At 35.7% G+C, this 17,360-nt stretch overlaps 1 protein-coding gene across 1 annotated transcript; it reads right to left on the minus strand.

Annotated features, from left to right (window-relative positions):
- Positions 1–4,199: 4,199 nt before the first annotated feature.
- On the minus strand, positions 4,200–16,259 carry zbtb21 (zinc finger and BTB domain containing 21). Its single transcript, XM_039744581.1, has 2 exons — positions 16,142–16,259; positions 4,200–8,658 (listed from the first exon to the last, which is right to left on the minus strand). The coding sequence occupies exons 1-2, from the start codon at positions 16,247–16,249 to the stop codon at positions 5,614–5,616; spliced, it is 3,153 nt and encodes a 1,050-aa protein (XP_039600515.1). The 5' UTR covers positions 16,250–16,259; the 3' UTR covers positions 4,200–5,613.
- Positions 16,260–17,360: the final 1,101 nt, after the last annotated feature.

The following is a 17,360-nucleotide window of genomic DNA, read 5'->3' on the forward strand; positions in this document are numbered from 1 at the left end:
AGGTCTGGGCTTTGACTGGGCCACACGAGGACATTCACTTTTTTTCTTCTTCAGCCACTGTGTGGTCACTTTTGCTGTGTTCTTCGGGTCGTTGTAGTGTTGAAAGGTGAACAATCTGGCCATCTTCAACAATCTGGCAGAGGGTAACAGGTTCTCCTCAAGAATCTGACGGTATTTTGCCCCATCCATTTTTCCTTCTTACCCTAACGAGAGCCCCAGGCCCTGCGGCAGAGAAACACCCCCACAACAGGATGCTGCCACCTCCATGCTTTACTGTAGGCATGGTGTGTTGTGGATGGTGAGCTGCATTGGATTTCTGCCAGGTGTACCATTTGATTGTGGTAAGACCTTTTTCCACTTGGCATCAGAGTCTTCAAGGTGCATTTTGGCAAAGCTCAAACTAGCCTTAATGTGGCCTTTCTGTGTGCAATCAAAGTGTCACATGTTTGTATAAATAGAACTGTTCTGAATCTGCAACATCACTAAGCTGACAACATGAAGACCAAGGAGCACTACAAACAGGTCAGCGACAAAGTTATGAAAAAGTCTAGATCAGAGTTGGGTTGTAAAAAATATCCCCAACTTTGAATATCCCATGGAGCACCATTAAATCCATTTTAACAAAATGGAAAGAGTATGGCACCACTACAACCCTCAGAAACTCACGGACCGGGCAATGAAGAATTTAATCACAATTGCAAAAAAGACAAGGAGAAACACTAAAGGAGATGCAAAGATTCACAAAGGATATGGAAGTGTCTGTCCATAGGACCACTTTAAGCCTTACATTTCACAGAGTGGGGCTTTATGGAAGAGTGGCCAGAAAAATGCCATGGCTACAAGAAAAAATAAGAAAACACATTTGGAGTTTGCCCAACAGCACATGGCATACTCCCCAAACACATGGAAGAAGGTTCTCTGGTCAGAGGAGACTAAAATTGAACTTTTTGGCCATTGTGGGAAATGCCACATCTGCCAACAACCCAATATTTCCTGTCACTCTGAGAACACCATTCCCACAGTGAAGTATGGTGTTGGCATCATCATGCTGTGGGGATGTTTTTCATCATCAGGGGCAGTAAAATGGGTCAGGATTGAAGGAAAGATGAATGGCACTAAATACTGAGCACTTCTTGAGGAAAACCTTTTTTCACTCTGTCACATATTTAAGACTAGAATGAAGGGACAATGACACTAAACATACTGGTAAAGCTACACTGGAGTGGTTTAAAAGGAAATATTTAAATGCATCAGAATGGCCTAGTCAAAGCCCAAACCTCAATCCAATTAAGAATCTGTGGTATGACTTGCAACCTATCTAACTAACCAGTTTTGCCCTTGAGGAATGGGCAAAAACCCCATTGGCTAGATGTGCTAAGCCAATAAAGACATTCCCTAAGAGACTTGCAGCTAGAATTACAGCAAAAAGGTGGCTCTAAATAGTATTGACGCTGGGGTGTGAATACCTGTGCACACTCATCATTTCTAGTTTTTTTGTCACAAAAAAGTGGTAGGCATATTTTGTAAATCAAAAGATGCTAAGCCCCCCAAAATCCATATTATTTCCAGGTTTAAATGAGACAAGTTAGGACAAACACTGTTGAATACTTTTGCACAGCACTGTACCAGCACAAATGACACAGAATGAAGAAAGGCCGGAGATCAGAAATTTCAAAACTGGATTTGATTAGTTTTATAAGAACAAAGAATGCATTAATATATAGTACATTGGAGATTTGGTGATTTTCATTTGGTTTTTCTAGGTGTCCTGGATATGTAAACAGTTATCTTCTTATATAATACGCTACCGTGGCAGTCCATTTGTCTGTCCAGGATTTTATATCACCTGTAGCTTGCAAACCGTTTGAACTATTGACCTTAAATTTGGTACACATATACTACATGACATCTACTGCCCGCTTTCGGAGTAATGATTGACCTCCAAGGTCACTTCCTCTACCTCTTCATATCTTAAATCACTCTTAATTCTTTGCATTTATATAGCACTTTTCTCACTACTCAAAGCACTCAGTAATTGCAGGTTAAGGGCCTTGCTCAAGGGCCCAACAGAGCAGAGTCCCTATTGGCATTTACGGGATTCGAACCAGCAACCTTCCGATTGCCTGTGCAGATCCCTAGCCTCAGAGCCACCACTCCACCCTTGAGTGCAGATTGAGGCAGATTGAAGACTTAAGTGCCAGCTTAACTGAAAAATGAAAGAAAGCGTAGTAAGTAATTGCAACACAAACACTGACGTAATCAGTTTTAACATGAAAAGATGCCGAAGAAAGAAGAGAAGAAGCAGGCTGCTACCATGGAGAAAAGAACAGCTGCTCAAGAAGCAGCAAGCACATCAACCTCTGAGCCTATGAATGCTAAACATACAGAGAAAGAGTATGAAAACTAGGAATGCTCAAGTTAAGTGTATTCACTGCACGTTACTGTGCTGTGCACCATTACTGGTTTACTAATATACCTCTTTGTTTAGTGTCAATTGCTCCGGTGTCTGCTCCACTCATTGTCAGGACACAACTAAGAAAGCAAACTTCATATTAATTAAGAACTGAAAACTATGGGAAAATTATGAATATTTATAAATCTCTTATGAATGTACACTTTACACTACTTATCTTTTCTAAATGTATAATAAGAAAAGAGAAACAATGAGTTCAATTAAAAGTAGAAATGATTTACTGACTGGGAAACTGCATGGAGCAAAAATCTAAATGGTGTCCAGAGGATGAAAAATAAATATAAATCAGTGGGTATTTATGTCACAAATGATATGAAAATATGACCAGGCATAATGTTTATAGAAATGACTGCATTTTGAAAAAGCGTGTTAAATAATAGCTTGTTGGGAATATGAAATATGAAAGGTTAACATGACAAATGACACTGCAAATGGTAATGTGAAAATAAAACATGAAAAACATGTTCAACATTTAAAGTCTACGTAAAGACATTTTGTACTGTTTGCCACATTCATTGACTTTGGATTTTCTAAGTGTAACATAATTATTAAAAGAACACACCTTTAAGTGCACTGAGGTTTTATTTTTATTTTAAAACCTACGAAACCAAAGATGTACACTAGAAAAAGTTCAACACACTGCAATACCACCAAAGCAAAAAAATATTTTTTCAAGCCATGTTACTGCAGTCAAGACATAAATAGTTTCATAGACTGAACAAAGTTACAAAATTTCATGGGTATTTTATTGTATCAAACTCATTAACCACACATCCATTGTAAATCATTCACATATGCAAGAGAATACAAATTAAGCTTTCTGTATAAAAAACAGAGGATGTTAAATGCACTGTATTTCATAACTGTCACTGATATTTCTGAAAATGTTTTCTCCACATTATAAGAAATGAATATTTTAATGAAATAAGTTCCATATTTGTCAAAAACAAGTAATAAAAGCCACCAAATTTGTATCCAGACATTTATTACTATATTGTAGGGTGTTACACTGGTTCCAGTACACCTCCAGATTTGCCAGTTCAAATTCCACACCTTGTTGGCATCTGTTTAAAGTTTGCATGTTTTCCATGTGGCCTTTCATCACACACACCAAAGACATGCAGGTTAAATTAACCATCCTATGTGACTGTGCACATGTCTGTCCTACAAAGAACTGGAGGCTAATGCTGGGTTAGTTCCTGTTTTACGCTTGATGCTACTGGGATATGCCTCCACCACCAAAATCCGTTATCCTCAATTGGATTAGGTGGGCTAGAAAAGGTTATGTTTCATGTATTGCTGACTGAATGTTTTCATATAATTCAAAAGGATGTTATTACAAAGAGTTCAGCAGGATTTATGGAATTAACTGAAAAAATATTTGGTCCAATTATTTATTTGAAATCAAACCAGACACGAGAATTTATATAACGTGTAAGATTATATTTTAAAAAAAGAATCCACTGGGTAATATGAAAATTACCTTCCGGCTTGTGTGCACCATGTGCAAGAGGTATAAACAAAATCCTTTTAACTTACTCAAATGCAGACAGGTCAAGGGCACTGATGCAGTACCATCATCCTAAGATGTATTTTTAAAATTTAATTAGAAACTTTTTTTGTTTTTAAATCAGATATATTCTTGAGGTAAGGGTCTTAACTGTGCAATGTTAATAGTTTGTGAGGAAAAAACAACAACAACTTCAGCAAAACACATTTCAGTAAATAAATTAAATATATTTTTAATATGTGGACTATACTTACATAATCTTGTGAAGTTTAAGTAACATTTTGTATGATGTACACTTATTCTGTAATAACAGGGCTACATGAATCTAGCCATCAAGTTTAAATGAATAATAAAAACGAACAACTAATCAACAGACAAACACATGGAAAATATATTTACAGGGAAATGACCATAACCTTGATCGTCTGACCTGAAGTAAGTGCCTTTAATGCAATTAAAAAAAAGACTATTTCATATTTGTCTTTTATTAACCCTCACTGTGATTAGAGCTCATGAATCATTTTATAATATTGTAATTTATATTAAATATTCAAATATTGTATATCATATAATTAAAATATTATCCACATATTTTGTAGGAATACTTTGCTCTGAATTTTAAAGTTACCAGCCAAATTAAACCAGATTAAATGTTGTGAAGAAAATAGAAATGGCACATAAACAAAAATGTTTATTTCCAGAACAAAAAAAATGTTGCTATGCTTATGAACTTACAATCTGTTTTACTTACTTTTGAGCCTAAATTGTACTTTTGCTTCATGTGGGTGTTTAGGAACAAACAAAATATTAATTCTAAAGAAATTGACTTAAATTATGTTTTACTGTCATCAAGCAAGCTTTTCTGTTGATAAACTAAAATGAATGCAGTTGGTTTTCCATTTAACAAATTTATGAGAGAAAAGACACCCAAAAATAAGGATGAAAAGACTCAACAGCAGCAGTGCGTAGTAAAGTATGTTGTTGTTTTGGGCTTATGTTGGGATGGACTGCTATGTACAGTTATGAAACTCTTGAGGTTTATGGTAATATTATTATTGCTTTTATGGTCTGAATTGAAATTCCTAACATTAGTTCCTGAACAATCAAACATCCCCTGAACAGTACTTCATTACAACCATCTATCCCGTGAAACAATATTAAGTCATTTCAAGTGAGTATTTAGTTATTTCTTCTCCCTCACTCAAGTAAAGAACATTAGGAAAGTGATAATTAATTAACAAGTAAAAACACTTGAAATAAAGCAAAATCAAAACGTACCGCTTTGTTGATACAGCAAAGGATACTTGCCTAACAAACAAAACCCAACCCTTTTTAAAGATTTCCAACATTTTGGCCTGGCCATAGCCAACTTTAATTTCCATTACAATGAATTATATAATGCTAAATGGGTATAAATAACATTTAAATATTTATTGGTTGTCATCTCATGACAGGATTGTATCCATTTTTAATTAATCTCTTTGACACCATTTTCCACAAATCTTTCTGCATAGCTGAAATACAAGCAAGCTTTGAGGTTGAATCCTCACAAAATAAATCTTGCTTCCCTGCTAGTGCTGCATTTAACAGCGATCTTATCATAATTCCATCATTACATCAGTATTTCTATTTACACATTAGTGTGACTCTGTTCATGGCTCCAAAGGCTGAAAGCTGTCTTGAAAGTCCTGTGGCAGAGTTTGCACATGTACTGCCTCTTGAAGGTGATTGCTGAGAGAGGATGTGCATGGTAAAACAGTGAATCTGATTCCTGTGAAGATACTACAGGACTGTTTTTCTTCATGGAAGAAGTAGTAGTACTGGAATCAGTCTTCTCAGGCTCCACTTCCTTGACCTTTGCTAGTGTTGGGAATTGTTTAGGTGGTTCTTGCTGAGGAGGAAGTGAGGGTATAGCAGATGTAAATGATGGCGGAGATGGGGAGGAAGGAGGAGGAGAATCCTTTACACCAATTTCTTCTGTGCCAGCCATATGAGACTGAAAGTGGCTCCAGAGGCGGAAGTTTGTTCGGAAAGCTTTACTGCAAACATGACAAATAAAGGGCTTGATGTGGCACAGAAGTTCTTGGTGTCGCTCAAGCTGCTTGCGCACTGTAAAAAGCTTACCACATTTTTCACATGGCCACACATTTTTCTCATCATCTCCCATACTACTTATTGGTTCAGACTCTGGTATCTCATCTTCCACAGCATCCTCCGTTGGTTCCTCCTTAATTTTCAATGCAATTTTATGGGATACAGTAAGATCCTCTGGAAGATACGAGGAATCTTCAGAGTCAAAATGCATCTGCTCGGAAGAACTGCTGAAAGTCATTTCATCTTTGGAGACACCAGAGCTGCTTCCACTTTTTGTTTCCACTGTTGATGGCTGAGCCTTTAATTTACCTGGCACCTCTCCATTATGACTGGACAGTGAATGGGACTGATTTTCTTTGGTAGTCATTGTATTTTGGTTGTGAACCTCAACCTGATGACGCCATATACTAAATGAAGACTTAAAAGTGCGCATGCATTCAAGACAAGTTAGCTTCTTATAGTCACAATGGCTTTCATGCTCCATTTTTAATTCAGGAGTAGTAAACCGCAGGTTGCAGTAGGGGCAGACAGTAGCATTTCTGCACATTCTCTCATGGTCCCCTTGCTCTAATACAGAAGTTAGTTTTGCATTGCAAAGCCGACAGGGGTAGAATTCTTGTTTTTTACTGTCAATTGGGCTAGTAGCTTGTTCTTTCTCTTTTGGAATATAGTCTTCATCAGACAAAGTTTTTTCACCAGGGTGCATCTTTAAGTGCTGCTTGAATTGCGAATGGAAACGAAATACCTTCCCGCAGTAATTACAAAAATAGGTCTTTGATCTTGTTCTTAGGTTCCACCGCCCAAACTGCTGAGCCTGGCAACTTTGCTTGCTTCGTCTCAACTTCACCATTAAAGCTTTCTTTACCTCTCTCTCCCGAACAATATCAATTAATTTCCGCTGGAATTTATCATCCAACACAGAATACGAACTTGAAACTGGTGCTGGGTTCTTTACAATTCCATGCTGCGTCTGACAGTGTGTCCAGACCTTAAAATTGGTATGGAATCGTTTATGGCAGATATCACATGAATAAGGCTTTTCTGGATTGTGGTACATGTTCACATGTCGGTACAGTCCAGTGTTTGACCTAAATACTTTAATACAACTCCAGCATTTAAACATCCTACTTTGTCGAGACTCTACCACCTGCAAGTCTTCATCTGTATCTGAATCATTATCGTCTACATTATGTTTGTATTCTTCAATATTAAAGTCATTATTTGAACCCTTCTTTTTCCTTTGCTGACTTCTTTTGTTGTCCAGCCGACACTTTCTTTTCAGGTTATGCTTAGAGAGAGTTCTGGGACCTTCTTCTGCACTTCCCTGTAAATCTCTGAAGTTTACTGGCAAACTTTCTCCAACAGTGATTCTTATTATATCAGATGGGTCTGCAAGTGGACTACTGGGTTCTGCTTTTAATGTTTTATTAGAAGCAGACTCTGACTTGATAAAAATTCCTGGTCTGAGCTGTAGGGTTTGAATAATATTGGACTTTGTTTGCACATACTCACAGTCTGGAGAGGTCCTAGATAACAGCTTTTCAGATCCAGTACTAAGCACTGGCTCTTTAGGAACATGAGAAGATTTCAGGTCCAGAGCTAAAGAGCAGACAGGTACTGGACTGTCCATTGATAAGGATCTGCGTAATAAACTTTTAACCAGTGGACCACTTCTGTCAATGCTTTTGTTTTCTGAATCCAGTTTGCTTGCTATAGCACCAGGGCTGGCCTTAGTTTGCAGTAATGAACTCAGACCATCATTTTTCCTACTGCAATTTGGCTGTACATCTTGCATTAAGTAGGAATCATTAAAGGATAAAGACGAAGTTAACTGTGGCCTATTAGATAACATTGATGTTTGCTGTGATTTCTGGGAAACATTAGAAAGTGGTGATTGTGTGGAATTTTTGCTGTTTCTCAAAGTTTCAGGTACTTGAACAGTGCTGGGTGGCATGTTTCCATTTTTCCCACAAAAGTGCCTTGGTTCATTTAGTGGAACATATGGCAGGTCCCTACAGTTTCTGTCAATCAAAGGTTTGGTGCTGGCCTGCAAAGTATCAGAAGTTTTCTGTGCAGGCACCTCATTTTGACAACTAGTGCTGGGCTTACTGTTACGATTCTGACAAACAATAACACTTCTTTGTTGAGGACCACCTTCATTGTGAGAAAATGCTGTTTTCTTACCAGAACTGAGGTATGGAAGCCGTGGCTTCTTGGACAGAATATTAGTAAGGTAAGAGATTCCAAGACTGTATCCAAGCTCTTGAACAGCTGCCAGGTTGTCCTTCTCGACAACAAGGGAAGAGGAATAAAGATAGTTTAATACATTTTCAAATGCATCTGGCTCACAAAAGTCCAACTGCACAATAGTATGAGCCTCTCTGTCTTTACTGGAAAACAAAGTGTGGAAATATTCACTACTGCCAGCCAGAACATTTCTATGAGCTCTGAATTTGTGGTCCCCGACAATTAAAACAACGTCACAAAGCTGTCCTTTTAAACGCTGCTCATTTAAAGAACTGAGAAGAGATATGCCATGAGCTGGATTAACATAATGAAGAAGGTCCTCCATCATGATGTGCTGTAAAATACAATAAAAATACAAGTAAGAATGTTGTCCTAAATAATATATATTTTTTTTATTTCTAAGTTATTTCCTTGGTGTAGAATCACCAATTTACAATGCTGATGCAACATATTTAAATAGGAAAGTGTTTTCAAAAATATATCAATACAATTTGCTGCACTTTACACCATGTTAAAATTAAACAGCTCATATTATAAAAACATTTATTTTGAAAGCCCAAAAGTATTGTTCCATATGCTAACAACTAAAAAAGCAAACCTGTCTTTTTGAATTTGATTATCATCTTTCCCTAGACATGATTTCTGTGAAACAGATATTCAACAAAGGGTAGTTTGTTTATCCTTCATTCCAGCTGCAGAGAAGAATGCTAGAAGCTCATGTTACATTACAACCTGCAGTATTTGATTACACAACCTAACACAGTGTCTATGTGACGTTTACTTTCCCTTGGATATTTTTTCTTCTCAGAAACAAATACAGTTTATCACACGTGAAAAACAGTCTAAGAAGTTATTAACACAAGTATGAGAATTAACCAAAGAATGAATCAAACACTTTAATCAAATATCATTTAATATATGGGTGTTTGTGAACACTTTTTAGACAGTTTAATAACACATATTTTCATTATTTGTATCATTTTATCTAAAACTACAGATTACTCATTTAATGTGAGGAGGATATTATGTGCTTCTACCTACCCATTTTCTAGACCAGTTTACTTCATTAAAGTAAGGCAATGTCAGTTGCAAGCCAGATAAAAATCCTGAATGTAATGCCAGTCAATTGCTGCCACATACACATGATAGGCTAGCTCACTGTTAATCAACCAAATATTGTATGTGTCTCTTTGGAAAGTAAAAGGAAGCTGAAGTGATTTTTTAGGTCACTGAAGCTTGTAGCATGAAATGTACTTTAGAGTTGTGGTGATCTGGGGCATGTGAGCTGAAAGTGTGAAAACAGATTCTGGTGCCTTTTCCAGTACTTTACCCAAATGTACTCTAGGTAGCTTGCTAAACAGTAGTTTATACAACTAAAGAAATATCTCAAAAATAACTAGATGTATCCATTCATAATGAAACATACTATAAAAACTAACTTTAGTCATAGTATAAACAATCAGTCAGAAAACCTGTTGATTAGCGTTTGTTACATGGATTTTCTACAGTATATTACTGTAAAAGTTATGCTGGAGCTCTTTGATCAGTAACCTCACTACGGCAGTTACTGGAATAAAGACAGACATGAAGAATAAGGAAATTAAGTCTGGACTAAGACCAAGTCCTAACATTATAGTGTACTTATTTGTAAACTGCAAGAGAAGTAATTGTATATCATTTTAAGTATCTCCCCATTTCTTCAACTTCAAGCAAAGAATAAGTTGGATAGAGAAAGAATGATGTAATGCCAAAACAGAAGCTTGACCTAAAATAAAAGTTATTGGTATCACTTTAGGTGTCCCTAATACAATTTACTTACCCATGTAATTACCTGTATAAGTACTGAGTAACTAGATGTTATCTTTAACTTGCTGTGAAATACAGTGTAACACTAATTATTTTATAAGTATGTATGTATAAAATTTGTGGAATAACAATTACAATTGATTACATTGTGTTACACAGGAAATAAAAGGTAATAAATAACACCTAGTTCCTCTGCAAATATACATTTAATTATATGGCAAAAACAGTGTAATTAGGGACACCTAACATAAAGTGCTACCAAGTTATTTTTAATGTAAGCCAACAATATTGATTTATTACAACCAAAGCAGATATTCACTAAACCGTTAATGCCATTTCATGCTCCTAAAGTCATCTAGGCTTAAATCATTCTCGGTTTAATACAGCCTCTCTTCCATTCAGTTTCAAACATGTATAAGGCTTCTAGTGGCTGCTTATTATTAAGGCAGCAATGAGTGGAAGGCAGCTGCTGGCTCTGGACGGGGTGTAGTTCTACATACCCACGCTTACTCAAAGCAAGACAGTTTAGATTAGCCAATTAAAATGACTCAAATCTCTTTGGGATATGATGGGAGATGAAAAAAAGATGAAAAAAAATTTAATTAAAGAAATACTTCTCCCAAAAATTAAGTTTTTTTTATGTTACCTATAACCGGATATTTTCTTGGAGAAAGTACATAAGAAATGTTTTTATAAATTAGACGGACACATGATCAGTCCTGGGCAGTGGCAAAAGTTGTGAAAAAACATCCATGTAAAATGGAAAATAAAATCTCATGTTACTCGTGTCGCATAATCCACACGTCATATTTACAAGCGAAATTTCAAAACATGCAAAATGCATACATTTTTGTTAATTATTTACTTTCTCAATTATTATCATATTATCAGCCTGTATGTCAACAGGAAACTCAAAAACTCATGTGAGGGACATTTTGAATTGAAGACAGCACTCTTGACCAACAAATGATGGGGAACATTGGGTCTTCAAGTCAAAAATTCTATCCCATGAATCACTGAGTTTACCATATACTTTCAGGCTGCTTACATTCAGACAAATAGTGTTTTTTTTCTTTTATATATGAACATTTTCACAACATTTACCACTATCCAGCATTGGTTTCCTATCGATCCCATTTATGAGAATCTCTCTTATGTACTTTTTCCAAGAAAATATTACATTAATTTTTTTTCTCAGCCACCAGTACAAAGTAAAAGATTAAAAAATAGCATTGTTGGGTACAGTATTCCCTTCTGGTTTTATGATTTTTGGTTTGCATTTGAAGGGAAGATTGCTCAACAGTGTAATTCTCAATTCTCAGACAAGCCAGAAGATACTTCTTCATATATGGTTTTACTGAAATTACTATCCATCTATTTTACCTGTATGGAGACACTCGCCACCACAAAGTGGAATAAAATACAAATTTTCTCATTAACACTCAATCACCATAGATGCAAAAATGCAATGTGAGCACTTTAAAATTGATTATATATTAAGAATAGAAATAATACCACAAGTAAAGACAAACTGATTAAATAAAAAAAATAAACAGATGTACAAAACGTAAATAAAAAACTGAAATAATTTATTAATGTAGGTGTTTTTGAAGGTGAATTAAAAGAATACTTGGCAATTTTTATAGCAATAGAAACAGCATTTGCTAAATAATGACATAAGAAAAACATCTAACATTCCATTAAGAAAAAAGGCTACAAAATATGCTATAGTTGTATGATTAAATAATACAAATAATTGATAGCAATTTGTTATCAAATTTATATTAATTATGTCAATGTATATTAATGCAATTCAGACACTGAACTATACAAAAACACCCACATCCCCATGTGACCTGGAAATAGGACAGAATAAAAGAGAGAAAGTGCAACACAGCGTGTTAAAAGGCTAGAAATGTGGCATAATCCCAGCACGAATGATGATCTGATCGATTGGCTGCTGACTGAGATCAGCAAATTTTCACCTCAAATAACTTGATTGGTGATCGGTAAATTAGTCTCAAAAAACATTTTTTTTTCTAGAATCTGCTTTTCTAATCTTAAAGGTAATTTAGTTGTGGTGCTCCTTTACACAAAGTATTATTGTACTTCAGGAATCACATCTCTCATTTTGCCAAGAACGTCCTGTAAACACAGAGCTGACAGACTTTAGGAGAGAATGAAGGCAGGAATACTGTCTTTTACATTAAAGAAAGTGGAGTAATAAACTGAAAAAAGGGAATCTGAGGAATCAACAGATTGTAAAAAAAAGAGAAGTGTATCTTCAGTAGAAAATAAAAAAATGAATTAAGACATTTTATTAAAATTACAGCTTGTAACTATGACAAAAAAAAGTTTCTTCTATGTCATGTGTATTATGGATACTTATTTTGTGCACATGTTTTATTAGTTTTAAAAAGTATGTTTTAAGAGAATTTTATTTAAATATTTTATAGTCACTGAACAAGAAACCAACAGATTTTTTTTTTTTTTACAAACAGGTGACACGTATGGTGTGTAGTTTAATTTAAAAAAAAATAACACTTTAATATAAGACATGGCTGATTATACAGTAGCTTAATGTAAAAAGGAAAAAAAAACAAGAATAAAGAAAACAAATCAGTATCTGAATGGCCCAGTTCTACTAACATGAAATCAGTGAGTGGTATCAGCCCTAATAACACATGACTGGAGCATCTCTACCCAGTATAATATAAAAATGTGGGAAACTGTACTCACTGACACCTTGGCTTTCTGTGTAATTTCTCTAAAGGAAATACCTATACTTTTAAGGAGTGTAATCATCTGTCTATCTCCTCTATTAAATGACTCTCACAATTATGTTAGCAATACACGGTGTAATATTATCCAACACTGTGTGTATCATTACTGCATTTATACAGATACATGGCTTGAAAGTAATCAACAAGTTGGAACACCTGTAGAAATTGTTTGTTTGCAACATCTTTCAAGACTTAAATAACAGACATTGCTGCAGCAAAGCTGGTTAAGTTGTTCACCCATTACTTGCTCCCCAAAAGTGGCTATTTTGTATAACTCTGAAAATATTACTCTTCAAAACTTTTTTTTAAACAACTGGCTGGTTCCTACTTTCCTTTATACTATTTCATGTTCTTCACTGGACTTACTTACACTGCTTACTGCTTTACACTGCTTTACTTACACTGCATACACATTTCAATAAAAACTGAAAAAAAATCAGGTTCTAACAGTTTTGACTGGTACTGTATACACTTTTTAAAATTTCATAAAAGACTTATTTTTTTATTTAAACCTCAAATCACACATAGAGTAAGGATTAGTATGACAAGATGAAATGACTCCCTTTGCTCCTTTTATTTATGCCTAACATGCACGTCTTCTTCAGATTTTTTTTTTAACAAACGTGTGAGTGACAGGAGAACATCAAACAGAACCATTATTTGAGGCATGCTGTGTTTTTTTGGTTACACTGTGAACGGTACAAGACAAAAAATGGCTAAGTTTTGTTTCAGATATTAAGACATTTTAATGAGATTGCCCTTGAGAAAAACATACTTCATTAACTTTAAAGAAACAATTTGACCTGTTTAAATGCCATACTCTTGTACATATATTGGCAAGTAATGGTTATATTTACAGGAAGTGCTTTACAAATGCTGCAGTGTTAACCACTGAGCAACAGGGGAATCAGAAGATTAATTATAACATATCACAAATATACATTATGCTTTCTCAATCCATGATGCAGCCATATAAAAATCTATCATCATAATTTGTCCATTTTTTATAATTACAGAGGTTTGGGCACCATATAACAAAACATTGAGTGCACACATTGTATTACATTTTAAAAGTAAAATCCACCTTCCATTATACCCAGTTGATCCACTTCAGGATTGTATGAACCAGCACCTTTGGTTGAAAGGCAGACAACAAACAACATTTTTTATTCTTTTATCACAAAACCAGAATTAATCAAATACATTTGTTACAAAATGCTGTACTATAATACAAATAATTTAATAGCATGGATATTCTCTGCTTAACATTGCCAGCATTTTTGGGTTTAAAGTTCTCTGAATGATTGCAATCCTGGACATTACTGCTAATCCAACCATTTAAAAGAGAGCAGATGAAATTATTTTCAGATAATGGAAGCATCACCTAATACATTACAGAGACTCTGAACCATTACATTACAATTGAGTCTGAATACTCATCGGGATGTACAGTATAGCAACATCACTTACTTTTCCTACTAGAAGCAATCTAAAGGAAATTCATTCAGGGGTGGCCAAGTCCGGAGAGCCACAGGTTTTCATTCTAAGCATTTTCTTAATTAGAGACTAGTTTTTGCTACTAATTCTTTAATTAGTTTGCTATTTAAGACTCAGACCCTTTAATAAGGGATAAGCAACATCAGTCCTGGAATGCAACAGTAGCTTTAGGTTTTTGCTCCAACCCAGCTGTTTCATAAGAAATCATTAATTGCTGATGAAGCACTTATTGTTCAAGTGACTTTTATTGGTTCATTTTAGCTGTCTTGCTTGTTAAGATTTTGAACCATTAATTGCTTATTTTACTAAAACAGCTGTATTCATTGTTTTTAATTGTTCTTTATTAGCAATAAGATGCAAATGACAAAGGAGCCAGCAGTTCTACATCTAGCTTCTCTTCATTTCAACCCAGGTGTATTGTCATTAACTATTTGGTTTAAGTACTCAGAAGGAAACTAAAGAGAAAGTTAAGAATAGAAAAATTACTCATCCATTTTAGACTTCAAATCACTTATATATGTATTATTAGAAATGAAAAAAGAATGTACCGACATGGTAGATTTAACACACTAACAACCAGTAAAATTAAATAAGATCTGTCATTGGTGAGGACTAGATTCTAATTAAACAACTGGGTTGAAACAAAAACCTGCAGCCACTGCGACTCTCCAGGTCGTAGTTAACCACCCCATAGGTTCTGCTAGAAGTGTAAAAGATGTACTTTTACGTAAGAGTCTGCATTGGTTTTAACTTCTGTCACGTTGCCCACTTGTCTGAAATTGCAGGAACGCTTTACAGATCCATGTTGTCAAATCGTGTCTCTGGTAGCTCCGGCATTAAGTTAACGCTGCATTTAAATGTCAAGTGTTAAGAATTTGCTTTTACGTATCTAAAAATCATATTCCAGTTATTGTACTAGGTACTTATCTTGCCTAAATCTAGGATATTTCCCAAAGAAAGGGAAACTTGCTTGTCCGGATTCCAACCACCACTAAAAGTATAACTAGATGCCTGTAGGCATCATAAGGTCCAGTGATCTCGCTTCAAGTTCAGGTCTTAAAAACAGAAATCTTTTTACGAAATAGTAGCGTCTAGGCGCTTATTACATACTGCAGACGGAGATCGAATTGAGACACGACGGAAGCACATCAGAAAAATGTCCTACATAGTAAAGAACGAGCTTTTAAAAATATTTACACCAGAACTTCACCGTTTAATAGAAAATTGCACTTTTTGGTTTACCCATATCAGTGCTCCGAACAGCGCCAATCATGCACGTGCTACTTTTTATTAAGATGAGCTAAGAAGAAGAATGGGTAAAAGTAAGTTTAATTTGGCATTATTTCTTCGCTGACAAATCATCCTAACAGTCGCCAGTACTTATGACAAATTAAATGCTACGCCTGCGCCCTGAAGAAAGCCGCGTCGCGACTTGCCAAAGAGCATGCGCATTCACAAACTTTAAGTTTACCAGTACTGGCACAGCACATGCGCTGTTACGACGAAGCTGCAGTTTGGGCATTGAGCAGCTGCACATGACACACCTCGCGGCCGCTTTTTCATTAAACGCATGCGCGTTTCCTCGCTTAGGGACCGCACAGTCGATCTGCTGAGAAGAAAAAAGAAACCACCTCAGAGTTACGTCAGGAAAGGACGCCTTTTCCAAACTGAAACTGATAGGTTAACTGACCCAGCGTCTCGGAGCGCAACTTAAATTTAACTTTAACTCACCTTTCTGATTTTTTTGCCTTTCCTCAAAGCCAATTGACGCGACTTTCTTTCAGTATTCAGTTGAGCGTGTAGCCATCGTGATTCCATCCATCTTGAATTTGACGTCATCCCACACCAGGGATGAGGTCATCGTAAAGAACGCTCGTCACGTGCGCCGAGCTCTCATTGGCTGATCTGAAGGCGACAGGGTGTGGCTTAGACTGTTAAATAAGAGAAATATGTTTGATTACAACGTTCCTATCTTTTTTTAGCGCCCCCTTTGAAGGTCTAGGGAGTGAAAGGCTATGTCGCAATCGAAAGCTAATCAAATCGCGAGCGATAAACTGCTACACCTGACTTAAGAAGGACGCTTTTGGAAACATTTTTAGCATTTTCTTATCCTTTTATTCTTGAAAACGCAGGTAGCGATTTCCATGGTTATTTCTTAATGAAAGAAAATGCAAAATTCATTCTTACTCACGGGTCAAATAATTAAAAAGGCGTAAATAAAATATGAGGTAATTGAAACATCTAGATTCTTCGTATACTAATGCCCCAGTTACAGTTTTTACTGACTCTTAAGTAAAGAACAACTGTTCATAAGATCGATACTGTGCATTGTGCACTTTGCAAAACAGATACAGTCCAATGCTGATTTTTAAATAAATTTGGTTGTTTATATATGACTTTACTTGCTCTTCTCGGCAGTCCAGGTTTCTTTCCACATTCTAAATATGTTAATTGGCGACTATAAATTGATCTGGTGTTAGTCAATGTGGAGGGATCGTGGAAATGTTAAGTGAATACAGCAGGACTGAAAATGGATGAATTATTCCTGCGGCTGTAAATTCGCCCTCTTCTCGTAAACAAGCTGGTTCGCTTCAGTCACGCGTCTTCGTCTCTATAGCAACTGACAACACTGTAAACAGGATTTAAGAGCGTGTCTCGCCAAATAAGGGGAAAGTTAAACCTGTATATTACTCAGACCTGTAAATCCACTTTTATCCCCTTTACAATAACGTAAGAGTCTAAAAGTTTTATAGAAAATCGTGATAAATGTTAACTGATAAATTTGGCCCCATCTGTTTTCATAGTAACCGATTTATCTTGCTGCGCAAGAGCTCATCATTTTTCGGTCACTAGTATAGTTCTTGAAAGTAATGCTAGATATTAACAATAATGAAATAACAAGCAATAGTCTGTGGTAATGCTTGTGCAAATTACTTAAGAAACTGAAGCT

This window comes from Polypterus senegalus, chromosome 2 (assembly GCF_016835505.1).
Source record: "Polypterus senegalus isolate Bchr_013 chromosome 2, ASM1683550v1, whole genome shotgun sequence".
Lineage (NCBI taxonomy): Eukaryota > Metazoa > Chordata > Cladistia > Polypteriformes > Polypteridae > Polypterus > Polypterus senegalus.